The following is a 15,855-nucleotide window of genomic DNA, read 5'->3' as shown; positions in this document are numbered from 1 at the left end:
GGCAAGAAAAAGCAACTAGCAAATTTAATAAATAATAATAATAATTTTGGACTATAACTCCCACCAGTTGCAGCCAGCACTGCTACTGTAATCCAAAATATCTGGAGGCTGGTCCATGGTGGCAAAGGCTCCTATAGATGGATGGAGTTTTGCAGAATATGCTGTTGGGAAGGAGGTCGCAGATCAAAGTCAGCTGAAGCTCATAAGCATTTTGAGATAAACACACGTATTATTTTTGATGGTGACAGCTAGTGGGTGAAGGATTTCTATGTGCAGCAGAGTTTGTGGACAGGGGCATGAGCATGAGGCATGCTGAGGTGCAAGTATCCTACATGGATCCCCTCACACATTCTCCTAATGGTGTCTGAATCTCTGTTGGATGAGTTGGCACAGACTTGTGAAATGAGTGCAGAGTCTGAAAAGGTCATATGAAGGCTTTTATCTGTGGTGGCTGAAATGGTCCCCTCCACTATGGAAGCCATCACTAGATACTGTAGTCATAAGCTAATTTTTGAAAGCTATAATGGGAAGACTTTGCCCTGAAAGGTTGGCAAAATGACATTCACCCTCTGCACTCCCTCCATCAAGGTTAAGGTGTATATATGTGTAAGTAAAACCATATTATCTTAAAGACGCCGCTGTGCCTCATTTTTCCAAAAGAAACATGAACCCTGGATAAGGGCGAAGACTCCTGGAACCTCACACCACTTGGCAGAGATTGGGGTGGCCCTTAACAAGATGTTCTCTTCACATGTAAATGGTAGAGAAAGGGTTCTGTCTTATTTTCTGTTGTTCACCCTCCGGAGCAGACCTGTGGAGCAGGCACAAGGAGAGAAGCAGCAAGGGTTGTTCTGTACACAAACAAAAGTTCTAGTGCTAGTGGAGCTACTTCTCTGGACACCACCCTTTCTTTTAATCCTTCTTTCAAGGTGCTCAGGACAACTTTGTGTCCAGAGCTGACAACAAACTGGCAGTGCAATCCTATAGACGTCTACTGAAATGTAAGGCTAGATAACTTCATTGTGACTTACTGTCAGGTAATTGTGTGTAGGAATACAGCCTAAATCAATAATTTGACCAGGTGAGTGCAGATGCTACTTAGTAGTTTTCAAACCTCGAGACATGGCTATCAAGGTTTGGGGGTGGAGGAGGGAGAGAGCTTGAACGTTGAGACCCACGGAATCATAAGATTGGGAGTGTCCAGAACCATATTCCCAATCACTTCCACCCATTTTGTCTTGTCCGAAAATCTGCTATTGAGCACAGTTTGCACCAACAAGGGTATCAGGACTGGACAACCTTTTCGCCCTCCCCACGTCTTACTACTCTAGGGATTGCTATGCTGTGGAATGGCAGGCGACCCCACCAACATTTTCTTTTGGATGCACATTTCAATTCACCTTTTACAATGTCAAGATAATAACTCTGCAGTGTTGAAGAGAGCATACCACAGGTATCAAGAGTAGATGCTAGAAAGTGACTAATTTGTGGCTGAAACAGAATCCACGTTTGCTCTGACCCTTACCTGTCCTTCAGTCACAAATCCACTGATATAAATTCACAAGCTGTTTCATGTTACTTTGAGTAACACATTACCTATTGTGGAGAAAGGCCTGTGAATAAAATGCCTACTTCTCGTTAAAAAAGAAGACTGCTATGGCTTCTAAACCTTGAGTTATAGAGTATTCACTGGCTGGCGGTCATGATGTCTGCATCTTGCACCGGTTTGTTGACTGATTATGAATGCCTGAAAACCACACTGCTTTCCTCCTTTCAGGCATCCTGACAGTTCTGGGGAATTCAGCTGTCCTGGCAGTAGCTGTGAAGCGCTCCTCCCATCTCAGGTCACCTGAGCTCCTGACGGTTAATTTGGCCGTAACCGATCTTGGAATGGCCATCAGCATGTATCCCCTGGCTATTGCTTCTGCCTGGAACCATGCTTGGCTGGGGGGCCATGCAACTTGCATTTATTATGCCCTGATGGGTTTCCTGTTTGGTGTCGCCAGCATGATGACCTTGTCTGTGATGGCTGTAATCCGCTTTCTTGTAACCCACTCTTCAAAGTCCAATAGTGAGTAACAAAGCACAGAAGGGTGGCAAAGGTGAAACAATTTCAAAGCTTTTAGACTTCATGTCAAGGCCAAGGGAATAATATTTTAAAGAGCCTATCAGACCTTTTCTGTGTGTTTATAGATCAGATATATTTAGCATTACTGCAGTAAACAATGGGGGCGGATATATAGTCTGGCCGTAAACATGTTTTGAGCTGTAAATTGAAATGCATAATACCATGTAGGAGTTGGCACTGTGGTGCTGGTGTGAAAAACACTGTTCTTCTTTACATTGGCTGTGTACCTCTGCTACTAGCCAAAGATAGTTAACCACATCTGGTGACCAATGGAAATATCTTAAGCTTCCCTGAGAATGCTTTATGGAGGCCTGTAAATGTTGTCAGGCAATATACACAAAAGTATCACACTAGACGAGTGTGTTCTAAAGTATGTCTATATAGCCATAACTCAAACAGTTATTTTTGATGGAGATCATGTACATAATGTCTCCACAGCCCAAGCGAAGGGTCATGGCTTACAGGGCATGCAGAAAATCGCATGCTCAGTCCTTGCCATCTCCAAATAGAACCTGGGAAGTTTGAAACCCAGGAAAGCTGGACAACAGAGCTACAGGGATAATTGCCTGGCAAATTTCTATGCTCTTCAAATAGTGTTGGTATCTATAGTCTACTTTCTTTTCTTTTCCTAGGTAATACAATCAACAGAAAAGTCATCCATGTTTCTATTGCCTTGATCTGGCTGTATGCAGCCCTCTGGGCCACGTTGCCTCTGCTAGGCTGGGGGCATTACGGCCCAGAACCATTTGGCACTTCCTGCACCATAGCCTGGAGCCAGTTCCACAACTCGGCTAATGGGCTTTCCTTTATTCTGAGCATGTTCATTCTGTGTACCATTCTGCCAGCAATTACCATCACCATCTGTTACTTGGGTATAGCCTGGAAGGTTCATAAAACCTATAAAAAGATGCAGAACTTCAACAGGACTTCAAATGCAGCAAAGCTGGAGAAGAAATTGACATTGGTGGGTATGTCTTGTTGTGAGCAGACTATTTTTGTATTTTAAAGAGCAATAGGAACACAGTGTTCCTTTGACTCAGACATTGATTCTGGCCCTACAGAATGAAAATTATTGTCAAAATATTGGGGAAATGCCAAAGCACTTATGGATGCTATGGACTGGGCTGTTTGTGCGTGTTTGCCTTCATGTATGGTTTGTGTTCCATTTGAGTTGCAGACATTGAGCAACTCCTCTGTTGTTAGATTCATTTGTATGAAAGTTTATTGTATTAACGAGAAATAATATTATAAATAAATAAATATTTATACCCCACCCATCTGGTTGGGTTTTCGCAGCCACATACATACTGGGGACTAACTTAATGATGAACCTGTATACTGTAAGACTCTCAGATCTTGCAATACACGGGCTCATAAAGGAAGCATGTGGTATATATATTGCTATTATATGAGATGCTGAGGTCCTGGCATATTTTCTTCTATAGGACCATAATTTGAAACAGTATACATTCCATTATGATGTAAAGCATCTGATAAACACAAAGGATGCTGTTCTTAATTTCTTATCCTGATCTTGTGTTATTTTATTCTGCTGGAGGGCTGCTGTACTGCAGAGGATACTGCTTTTGGGTCTTAGGATAAAATGGACAGCCTAAAATGAATGCAAGAGCCAATTGTTTAAATATCTCTTAAATGTTAAAGCACTAATCCTTCATTTCTCTCTCACCGATTCGAAATAACAGAGAAGGAGAAAATATAAAAAGCCAGCCAGTAACTAAGTATAAGTGGTTGTTTTTACAGATGGCTGTACTGATCAGCGCGGGATTCCTCAGCGCATGGACACCATATGCCGCAGTCAGCTTCTGGTCAATATTTCACTCCAGTGAATCAATACCGCCCATCGTTACCTTGTTGCCATGTCTTTTTGCTAAATCCTCAACAGCCTACAACCCTTTCATTTACTATGCTTTCAGCAAAACTTTCCGGCGTGAAATTAAGCGCCTCCAGTGCTGCTGTAGTCAGAAAGTTTATTTTAGCACCAAGCATACCACCAATAGCCATGTGTCAGTGATTTGGTCAGGAAGGGATAACGCACACATTTCTTCATTCAGAAAGACAGACAGTGGAGAAGTTCCAAATCCATCAGCTGCAGCTGCAGAAGTCTTATTTGAAAATGTTGCTCCAAAGTCCAGATCATGAAAACTCCCAGGGAAACACTACAAGGGCAGTAATTCCTAGGAAGTTTATAATAAACTGCTTGCAGGATAATTCCGAGGTCTCTGTTCTTTAAAAAAAAAGACCTGCCAGCAAGAACTGAGGAATTTCAAGGAATTTTGAGCACATGGACTAAATTAGAGTTTGCTATATTAATAGCTGGCAGAGGAGGTATTTATGCAGTTAAAAGAGATTGTAATGTTGGTGAACTTGGCATTTGTTTTTGTGCTTTTGTTGGACTGTATGGGATGCTAAGCTCAGGTGTCAATGATGGAGTCTAAAGAGGCACAGGCATCTTGAAGAATAAGAAAAGACCTTTGCTTAACGGGCTGTTAACACCTCCCCCTTTGATACTTCTATTAAGGCTGTTGAGCAAGAACCTTACAAAAAATGGACTTTTCATAAAAGGGTCGCTCTATCTGTCTTGTGCATGTCATCTCAGTACAGGATTCGTGAGGTCACAGAACTGGAAACTGCCCATATCTCCCGCAAGGCCACCAACTTCAGACTCTACAGAGGCTTTGAGCAGGAAAAGAAAAAAGGTAGACCAGGCATAGGCAACCTTCGGCCCTCCAGATGTTTTGGCCTACAATTCCCATCATCCTTGACCCCTGGTCCTGTTAGCTAGGGATCATGGGAGTTGTAGGCCAAAACATCTGGAGGGCCGAAGGCTGCCTGTGCCTGAGGCAGACTACCAGGGGTAGGAAATGGATATTTGTCAATCTGACAAGCAAACAAAGCTAGGGCAACGAGACTGGACCGAAAGGGCAAGAGGCATGTGAACAAACAGTATGAACCAGCAGAACATAATTTCACCACCTTTCTGTATCAGTAACATTTATTTTAAATTGTAATTTGCATTTCCAAAGATCTGAAGTGTATTTCAGATATAATTAAGTCTTATATGCAAAAACTTTAAATTTACTCATTTCATTTAGATTCTTTGATAGATCTTACATACATATGTAATAATATTGCAGATGATTTCCCACTTTCTTAGAAAGCATAAGGCAACACCAGACATTGTAGATGATTTAACAATTTTATCAACAAATCACAATGCATCAACACAAACTATAAGATATAAAGTTTGTTATGAGACAGAGGTTTACAGAGATTGCTGCCTCATTTCCAAGCATTTCTCAATATCATCAAGAACTTGGACAGCTGCCTTTGGGATTCGGGTTCCAGGGCCAAATATATTGGAAACACCAGAGGCATACAAGAAGTCATAATCCTGTGCAGGAGAAAAACAGACATAAAACATGCATGCAAACTTTGTAAAGTAAAATTCTGCAGAACACATGCTAAAAGAGCAGAGTTTAGCAATGGCAGGTCAGGAGGTAGCACACATAGAAGAGAAAATAACTTGGTATGCTAGCTATGGGGGAAACAGTGATGCTCTCACCTACGCAAACCCCGCCATGTGTGCAAAGTCCTAGTGACTACAGGTTCAAGCAATCTCTGCTCTAGGTGTTATCCTATCTAACATAAAGGATGAAATCATCAAAAGTGGTAACATTTTCACCTCTGCTCCAAGACAGTCAGAGACTTGCGGCTCTATACGAATCTTTTGCCATGTGCAACAATTATACCAAGGCCAAGAGATTCAAAGCAGAAAAGCAAATTCTTCCCCACTCCACTCGCCATTCCCCCCTCCAGCCCTTTCTTCCCTTCTTCTTCCTAACTGTTTAAACCAATTCATGAACCAAGAACTTCTACATTGACCACTAATAATGAAACATATGTTGTAGATAGTTCCCCACATTTATTATGCTATTTTTGTGATATACAAATGACATAAGAATACGTGGTACAGTATACTCATTTGCATAACATTATTCTTGTTTATAACCCCACCCCCCACCCCCGGATAAAAAGCAAATTCTGGAAGAAGAAAAATTATATATTTTCTATTTCAGTAAAGGAAACTGGTCCCTTTTTTCTTCATTTCTTAAAATGTTTACGAATATTTTTAAATTTAAAAAGTGATTTTTAAATTATTTGATTATATTGACAGTTTTCGAAAGCTTTTGGGAGGCTGCTTCTCAACTGTGTTGTTCTCTGAACCCTAAACCTAGAAGCTACAACACTTTCCCAAATTTGCTGAAGGATTTCCACATTTCAAAAGCTAGATGCTATTTTAAAAGCCTTTCAATGGTGTTCATTTGCCTGGAGGAGGAGGAGAAGGTAGATGGAGACCCCACCTCACTGAGAACAATTTAATCATCTCACAACAAGCCATCTTGTGATGATGGTGCACAGTACCTGGGGAGGGATGACCCCTCCACACCTGACGAGAATGTCTGGGCGGCATTCAGAAACAAGTGTTTTGTGGCCAGCAGCCAAGGTGCTCACCCCCACGCAATGCACATCCGCATCTACCGCCTGCTGGGCCACTTCACGGGGTGTCTAGGAAGAGAAAGCAAAGGAAGTGTCAAACAATATGGGGAAGAAGAATGCATAAAACCTAACACTGCATGCAGACCCACACTTCTGTTTTCACAGAGAAGAGCGACAACAAAACACTAGGTACTAGCATGCACCCCTGAAGGCTGCTACTGGCATTTAGGCTAGACAATGTGGGTGCCCGGAAAGTAGAGTACAGAGAGGAACACTGCCACCTATCGATGACATCTTCCAACTCGGGAATCTGTAAAATCATCCTAGTACAATATATTCTGATAGTTACCTTTGGTGCGAACAGTAAATTGAAACAATAGGTGCAAAAAAAATTAACAATTTATTTTACATATTTATAAATTGCTTAAAAGCCTGAGGCCCACAAAGCTGTGTACAAAAATATAAAATACAAAAAAAATTGTTGTGGCTGCTTCTGGCTTCCCTCCTGCCTTAGATATTTATTCAGGTTTTATTTTAAAAACGGTTGTCTTTTTCTTCTGGTTTTCCTTAGCTTCCTAATCCCCACCCCTTTGCCCTCAGTGAAGGAAATCAGGCTGAGAGACTGACTTCCCCTAGCGAGGTTCACAGCTGAATGCCTTTCCCCATCCCAAACCTCTCTCTAGTCCCCCCCCCTGGACCCCCCCTTCCAGATGCACTGCCAGAGCCTGGGAGAGATGCTCTGGACCACAGCCTTGCCCCCCCATACCTGGCAGGGGCTGCTTCCAGGGACAAGGCTGCGCCACCACCTCATCTCCGCAACCTTCAAGGAAAGACACAGAAGCACAACTTGACAAGAGCCAAGAACCGTTAAGGATTGATTAAGGTGCCCCAGTGCCGCCCCGTCTCTTCCTCCTCTTCCTCCACGTCTTCCAGGATGAGCTCTTCTGAAAGGAAAAGAAGAGAAGGCTGCCAGTTAGAGAGGCTTCTTACACACAGAGAGAGAGACTTTCTGAACACATCCCTAGAAATAGACATGACCTTCAGGGGGACTTTCCTTCTTTTTTGCCTGAGCCTACAGGGAAACAAAGAACCACATGGGACATGATGATTACAGCTCCAAACAGGCCTCAGACAGAGACCTTTCCTGAGAAATCTCAGGGACTGGAATCAGCTTCTATAGGCTGAAAGGTTTTACCTTTGAGGTCCTTTCAAAAAGGGGCCTGCAGGGGGGGCGGAGGGGGGCGGGGGGGGACTCGGGGAGAGGGAACACTTTATTTTTCCTTGCCATCCGCAAAAAGGCTTTTCGCAATCCGGTAAACCTAGAAAAGAAAGAAAAATGTGAGAAATGGGGCTCACAGTTCGTCCTCTCCTGATCTACGTCCCAAAAATTGCTTTTTGCATTCACGCCTCTAAGCTCCCTATCACCACAGAATTCAGTTGCGCATCAAGGCCCCGGCGCAACCCCAAGAAGAACGAGAACACATTGAGACTCTGAAGGTGAATGGGCAAAATTTAGGCCACAACTTTATTGAGGACAGCAATGTGAGTGGTATTGGGCTTAACTGTTGAGGGTTTTTTCAGTGATTTTACCCCAGGAAATAGGCCCCCGAAACGGACTTTGGGCACACATACAACAAAAACCATAATAGCACTAATAACACAGTTTGACAATTCAGATTTGGATACACTGATATACCTATGACTACACCTTTTTAACAATATTTTCCTGCCTCTCTCTCCTCCCCCTACTTCCCACCAATATCCGCCTTATCGCTTAAATATTCCTTCCAGATTTCTTCATATTTATCCATTCTTAATTTGCGTCGACATGCAATTTGTTTGTATGTAGCTAGTCTGTCCATATTATCAATCCATGTGCTCAATGGAATCTTTTTGCGGCTCTTCCAAATCATCAAAACAAGTTTTTTGCTTCTAATATAGCACGGTACATCCATTTCTATGGACCCCTTGAAATCTCCCACGTTTCCAGAATATAATTTAGAATTAAATTTAATTCCGCTAAATAACAATTTCTTTTTATTACTTTTGCTATAAATATCCTCACCTCACACCAAAATGATATTATTATCGGGCATTTAATCATCATATATACTAAGTTTGCATTTTTACTCCCACATCTCCATCAGTTGTCTGTACTTGTTATTTTCTTCTGATATAGTTTTGCTGGAGTCCAGTGGACTCTGAATATTATTTTCTGTTGAATAAGTCTTAGTCTTAGATCCACAGAGGCTATTTCTGTTGATTTTATACTTGACTCCCATATATTATTTGTTATCTGGAGCCCCAACTCTTCACTCCATTTTTGTCTATCATATTCTAAATCATATTTCTTCCTGTTGAGTAGAGTTTTATATAGTGCAAGTGTAGAGTTTTTTGTTTTTGCTGTAGAGATTAAATCTTGCAGCAACATGGGTGTTTCCAATGCTGCTATAGCATCAGGGCCAAACTGCCTTTCCAACATATGTTTCAATTGGATGTATTGCCATTGTGTTTCACTGGTTAATCCATACTTTACTTGCAAATTAGGCCCCCGAAACGGACTTTGGGCATGCCTGGCTTAGGCATTGGCAATAACTATATCTGACTCCTACCCACCTTGCAGGAAGTCTGGAAGAGTAAACCACCAACAGAAGGAGCTCCATCAATGGCAACCAACTGAAACTCACCCCGGGGTTCCCGCTGGGTCCTGGCATGGCCCTAGCCTCCCAAGCAGACTTTGGACGAGATCCGGACCTGCAGATTCCTTTAGCAGAATACCCTTGTACCTGGAGGGGCAGGTGACAGCCACCCCTCCCCTCCCCCACATTTCACTAAGCCAATGCCTTACCGCCAAACCTTATAAAGTTGTGACAATTGCTAAGAGGTAGGCAAAGACCAAGAGGCCAGTACCAATTTGCCAAATGGAAAAAATTCCTACCCGGCCCCTGTTCCAAAACAGGCAACCAACCGAAGTCCAGAGCAAGGCCAAAGCACAAGCCTAAATCGAGGGTGGGTGGGCAGGTGTTTGGCAGCGCAAACCCAGGTAACCCCCCCCCCAACGCCACGCCGCTGCCTTTTAAAGACCCCCCTCGATCACACCACCACTCCCAAGGAAGGGAGGCTGCACCTATGGCCTATCAATAAATCAGGGCAGGTTTGCAGATGCTTCTGCGTTGCTCTACATTGCACTTTTGACTATGATGATCTCCCAAGGGACGTTCAGTGCAAGTTCCTGCTTCCGCTCTCGTTGCTTGAATAGAAATGGGCGGTTTTTGTTTTTTATAAATGATTTTATATGTTGCCCTCCCTGCCGCCCAAGGGTTTTAATATGATTTTTCAAGATAGAAGGAGAAAAGAGAGATTATGATTAGGGATAAATCTTTTTAAAAGATAGTAAGGGAGGGATGCTAAAAGGGAACAGTGTGAATAGCTTTGTTCAAAGGCGTTTAAAACAGGCAGAAATTCAAGCCAATTACGTATAAACACTGTATTTTAAAGCACATTGGAAGCACATTCTTTGCCTCAAAGAATTCTGGGCATTGTAGTTTTCCCCTTGCAGAACTACAATTCCCAGCAGCCGTGCCCAGAATTCTTTAAGCAGGAGAAATGGACTGGAAATGTGCTTCAAAGATATTGTTTGTACATAGCCTGAGTCTCCTCCATGGAGGGTTGAAGCTGTTAATTTTCTATTTAAACAGCCTTTAAAGGCACAAAACCTTTTCCACCAACAAAATACTAATGGAGTTTTTGCTTTCACCATTTTGGGGCTCCCAAAGTGGGGCTTGTCACTCACCCCGCACCCCAACGCTCTTAAAATCAGGTTGAAAATTGGAATGGGTTCCCAGCTCAGTCAGTAGAGCCTGAGACTCTTAATCTGAGGGTCATGCTGATGGCCATTCCAAGATCGGTTACGGCCAAATTAACCATCAGGAGCTCAGGTGACCTGAGATGGGAGGAGCGCTTCACAGCTACTGCCCGGACAGCTGAATTCCCCAGAACTGTCAGGATGCCTGAAAGGAGGAGGAGGAAAGCAGTGTGGTCTTCAGGCATTCATAATCAGTCAACAAACCGGTGCAAGATGCAGACATCATGACCGCCAGCCAGTGAATACTCTATAACTCAAGGCCTTTCTTTTTTATTCTCAGGCCTTTCTCCGCAATAGGTAATGTTGTGTACTGAAGTTCTCACCCTGGGCCAGCAGGGGGATACTGTAGATAGTTTTCACTCAGGTCCACATATGCAAATAAGGGATTGAATGTGACGTTCAGTGATTGGATAGTTACAGAACGTGGTTACTGTTGCGTTGTAGTGGAGCTCTATATAAGCAGGCTGGCTGAACCCTTCAGTTCAGTTCTGTTCTGGCCTGTGAATAAACAAGAGCTGTTTGAAGAACCGCTGTGTCGTCTGATATGCTCACCCACAGCTTAACAGTTCCTGCCTTGCAGGGGCTGGACTAGATGACCCTTGGGTCCCTTCCAACTCTACAATTCTGTGATCCATTGCTGCATCTTCACTTATTCAGTTATACTGGCACGCTTTCCCCTGAGAGGCTCACCTGGTACCTCCATGAGGCACCTTAAGACACCAGGTGAAAACCTTTCTCTTCATTTCTGCCTTCGGCTGACCAACATCCTCTATGGGAGGGAGGCGGTTCTTGTTTTGTTCCGCTTTTGTGTTCCTTATGCATTTTGTGTTTTAATCTTGCGTTTTGACGCCTTTAAAACAAAGCTGCACCACACGCGCGCCCCTTCGGCTCCTCTTCCCCGCCTGTCGGAAGCTGCGCTCGGGAGCCGCTGGTGTCGTTGGAAAACCCTTCGCCCGCATCCCTTTGGCGCCGCCTTCGCCCTTGCAACGCGCATGCGTGGTCGGGGTAGGGCTGCCGCCGGGTGGAGTCGGGCTCTCCGGGAGGGCGGCTGGAGCCGGAGGGGCCCGAGCCAGGCTCCGCCCCGAGACCGCGGACGAGAAGCGCCAGGAGTTTCCTTGGGGTCCTTTGGCCAGGGCCCCCCCGGGGCCAGAGGGGTCGGGTCTGCTGCCCTCCCGGCAGCGGCAGGATTCTTTGCCGGAGGCGCCCCGAGGAGACCTGGCCAGTTGGGCCGCCCCCGCCCGCCCCTGCAGCTGCCGGGGGGGGGGCACCATGGGCGGCGGGGGGGGTCTGCACCCCCCCCGGTCCCAATCTGGCCAGCTTCTCCGTAGACCAGGCTGTGTGGCTGGAGGGCCTCCGCTCCATCCCCCGGTTCCCGTCTCCATCCCCGGAGGGCCAGCTTCCGGGGGGAGAAGGCAGCTCCGGATTTAGGATGGTTCAGGCAGTTGCCCCACACAGAGCGCCAGGCAAAGGGGTTGCAAAATTGAGAAGGTGCATTTTGGGGGCACCAAGTTTTGGCCTTGCACAGGGCACCGTATTTAGGAAAGATTCTGGTCTTGACTGAGCGCTTCCTTTCTTGGGTATTTTTGACATGGACTCCAAGGAAAGTTGAAAGGCTTGCAAGTTCTCCCCAGAGGTGCAACACGGTGTTGAAGAAAATGCATTGGTTTACCTGTTTTGTGTATCTTGTCTTCTAGCCCAGCAAGAATACTCTCCCTAGAAGCCTGCCATTAGCTGGCTGGTCCCAAGCAGTAGGTGACATTTCAGCTCTCCCCCTTGGCTGCATCGCCCCTTCCAGGGTGCTGAGTACGGCAGTTTCAGGAGAAGCCACAACAGGCATACTTACTTTCCTGCATAACTGTTCATTGTAGTTTTGTTAGAATCAAGTTACCATTGCATGTGGATACATTCACTGCTTCTTTAAAATGGGGGGGGACAGCTTGAGGGGGCCCAGTTTAGGTAAAAGCAGCAGTGTGAGGGCTGTTTTCGCCTTTCTCTGCCTGCCACTTCTCCATTCCTACCTACCCCCAACTGCTGCTCCCTCTGTGTGGTGCTGAATCCATGTTTGTGAGGGTGGAGTGTGAAAACAAACTGGAAATAGCTTGAGAGAAAGAAATATTTCGGTGGAGAAGCAGGGTATGGAAGGGGGGGGGGGCTTTCCCTGCTCATTCTCTACTTAAACCACCCTCTTCCAACAGTGTGCTTTTGAAATAAGTAGTAGATGACAGCTTTTACTTTCATGCATCTGCTTGCATTGTTGATGAGACAGGCGCTTGCAAAGCCTGTTATTCTGTGAGGCTTGGTCCCATTTGCGCTTTCTCCTCCAGCTCCAGCAGCCATTGTTTCTTCAGAACTCTGTTATGCATCCTAGTCCCCGTCCCCCACCCTAGGATAAATGTATGTGTCAGCTAAGTGGAAACTTGGAGATTGCAACTTGAAATGTTGTCTGTGGTATGGTGGAGTATTTATCACTGGAACCTTCTTCCCATTTCTCTGCTTTTCCTCAGGTCTCACTTCCCAGCTGTTTCCCCAGATTCCTCTTTTTTCCTTCCATTGCCTTGCTGTCTGCTTCCACCAGCCACCTTGCCCTGGTCTCTCCACCCCTTAGCTTTAACTGTCTCCTGTGATCTCTTTCTAGTCCTCAGCCTTCCCCATAAAGCTCTGCCTCTTCCTAGGGCCTGTGTGGTGTTTTAATCTTAGCCAGAATGACAACGTTCCTTTTTAACCTACAAGTTGAACTGAAATATTCTGGCAACTGTGCTCACTCACCTCTTTGATAATAATCTGTCAGAAGTGCAGTACGATATAGTGAGTACCCCCCCCCCCTAAATTTAAAATATATATATAGGCATAGTTTCTATTTGCATTTCACTGTCTTATTTCAGTGCAGCAATGTGCTTGAGTTGTGTTACCATTAAATACTTGGGCAGCCCAGTGACTGGTGATGTGGCAACTGCTAAACACATTATGGAGCTGTTATCATTATTGTGGTTGTTAACATTATAACATTCTCATAATTACTTTTCCAAAGGCATCTATAAATTATCTTTCTAAGCGGCGTGCCATCTGAGACATTAAAATACAGCTTTTCATTTAGAAAGGTTGCTGAAAAATAATTCATTCTTGTGGTTGGCTTTCTTATTTTAGTCTATTACCCCATCCTGTCTAAAACCAACATCCATTTATTTTTAATCTGCATTAGCTACGGAGGTGTGTCATGAATTTTTAAAAAACGCACCACTTACTCAGGATAATAAATATTTTGGGTTTACGAGCACAATATTTCAAAATAATGTGTAGGTAGTTTTCAGCCGCAGTTGCAGGTGTAAAAGCACAGTTGCAAATGGCATGTGCTAGTTTTCTGTTATTGTACTAATGTTTCACACAGTACCTTGCTAATGCACAAAGGCTGGAAATAATCCACATTTCTCTGGTAGATCAGGGGTTAGTTTGGGTCCCATAGGCTGCCTGTTCTATCTGAGGATACACTCACACCTTTGTAGTGCAGCAACTGTTCTGCCTTTGGGCAGTCGGTTCTTGGATGTGCAGATCCAGGAAACCCTGCTCTGGTTTCATAATGTTAATTTAAAGCCTTGTTCTTGGATGGTTAAATAACAAGATGCCATAGCATAATGACTACTTTTTGCACAGCTGTGCAGTCAAGTTTGGATTTGTAGCCAGCTATTTGCTGGCCACATGACCCGGAAGCTGTACGCCGGCTCCCTCAGCCGATAAAACGAAATGAGCGCCGCAACCCCAGAGTTGGTCATGATGGACCTAATGGTCAGGGGTCCCTTTACCTTTTATTTCAGGGATACAGGTGGTGCTGTGGGTTAAACCACAGAGCCTAGGACTTGCCGATCAGAAGTTCAGCGGTTCAAATCCCCGTGGTGGGGTGAGCTCCCGTTGCTCGGTCCCTGTTCCTGCCAATCTAGCAGTTCGAAAGCATGTCAAAGTGCAAGTAGATAAATAGGTACCACTCCGGCAGGAAGGTAAGCGGTGTTTCTGTGCACTGCTCTGGTTCACCAGAAGTGGCTTAGTCATGCTGGCCACATGACCCGGAAGCTGTACGCCGAGCCAATAAAGCGAGATGTGAGCTGCAACCCCAGAGTCCGTCATGACTGGACCTAATGGTCAGGGGTCCCTTTACCTTTTATTTCAGTTACAGTGGTACCTCTAGTTACGAACTTAATTTTGTTCCGGAGGCCCGTCCTTAACCTGAAACTGTTCTTAACTAGAGACGTGCTTTCGCTAATGGGGCCTCATGTTGCCACTGCGCCACAGGCACACAATTTCCATTCTCATCCTAGGGCAAAGTTCTCAACTCGAGGTAACTCTTCCAGGTTAGTAGAGTTTGTAACTTGAGGTACCACTGTACAAAGAATGTGGGCTTTAGAATCACGTGATTCTGAAGCATCTTCCTTGGAATTTTTTTAATTTTTTTTTTGCTAGACTAATAAAATTTATGTAAACTTATTACAGTGTGGGAGACGGACAGATGGGATGGGAAGATGGGAATCTAGTGCATGAGATGAAAAACATGGGCTATTTCACACACACAATATCTAAATAATTATTTGCAGTGTGAACAACAAAACACAAGAAACAGTAGCAATGAACTAATCTGCTGGGAAGGCCATAGATACATACTACTCCACAGTGAACAAAATGGGTGTGTGTCATTTGTTTCAACCATAATGTGTACAAGTTGTCTATGTATGAGAAAACGAGATGATAATCTTGCATCTTTTCACATTTTGAATTCTTCCTTGGCAACAGCAGCACAGATACCTCCATAGAATGTTTCAGATTTCCTCCCTATAATCGCTTTTTAGTGTAAACAAGAGATGAGTAGTAACAACAGCAAGACCTACAGGTGGCAGCAAAGTCATGGCCCTGAGGAAAGCGATTTGCTAGTAGTATTTGACTTGGTGCTCATTTGGCTGAAAATATATTTTTTATCAAACCAAATTGGCAACAGTGGCAGAATATTGAAAATCCCATATTAATAAATATCATTGAGATATGGGCGAAATATAAAGGAAAACTGACACCAGTAAATTACCCACTAATTCTGGTGGTGATGATAGAAGACTTCCTAGTAAATTTAAATAAGGAAGTTGAAAAAGAAGCAAAGGAGAAGAAAATATTCAAAATAAAGGAATGGCTGGAAAAAATGAGAAGCAAAAAACAAAAGCTCTAACATGAAGTAAAATAACTTGGTTTAACTGTGTACAACTGGAGCAATGGGCAAAGCAGTGGTTAAGGGAAAACAAGAAATGCAGAGAGCATACAATTTTTTAAAAAATGATTCTAAAATGGAGATGAAGAAAGGGGAAACCAGTAA

The 15,855-nt window shown here is 44.1% G+C and overlaps 2 protein-coding genes across 3 annotated transcripts in view; one reads left to right on the top strand and one right to left on the bottom strand.

The window, feature by feature from the left end:
• LOC309528415 (opsin-5-like) overlaps window positions 1-4,357 on the top strand; it is a 12,187-nt gene extending 7,830 nt beyond the window's left edge. For both annotated transcript variants that reach the window (XM_082215813.1, XM_082215812.1), the window contains exons 2-4: window positions 1,778-2,071; window positions 2,761-3,092; window positions 3,890-4,357. In XM_082215813.1, the coding sequence (XP_082071939.1) occupies window positions 1,891-2,071; window positions 2,761-3,092; window positions 3,890-4,288 (912 nt within the window). In that variant the 5' untranslated portion in view covers window positions 1,778-1,890 and the 3' untranslated portion in view covers window positions 4,289-4,357. The remainder of the gene's footprint in view (window positions 1-1,777; window positions 2,072-2,760; window positions 3,093-3,889) is intronic.
• A 969-nt stretch (window positions 4,358-5,326) lies between these two features.
• Window positions 5,327-11,229, bottom strand: LOC309528428 (methylmalonyl-CoA mutase, mitochondrial-like). The gene is made up of 5 exons (XM_082215836.1): window positions 11,202-11,229; window positions 7,917-7,965; window positions 7,413-7,590; window positions 6,572-6,715; window positions 5,327-5,540 (listed from the first exon to the last, which is right to left on the bottom strand). Exons 1-5 carry the CDS (start codon window positions 11,212-11,214, stop codon window positions 5,412-5,414), a joined length of 513 nt encoding a protein of 170 aa, XP_082071962.1. The 5' UTR covers window positions 11,215-11,229; the 3' UTR covers window positions 5,327-5,411.
• Between the last annotated feature and the right edge of the window lie 4,626 nt (window positions 11,230-15,855).

The sequence above is a fragment of the Podarcis vaucheri genome (assembly GCF_965113315.1).
Source record: "Podarcis vaucheri genome assembly, chromosome: 3".
NCBI classification, from domain to species: Eukaryota; Metazoa; Chordata; class Lepidosauria; order Squamata; family Lacertidae; genus Podarcis; species Podarcis vaucheri.
This window is presented reverse-complemented; position numbering and strand designations above follow the sequence as displayed.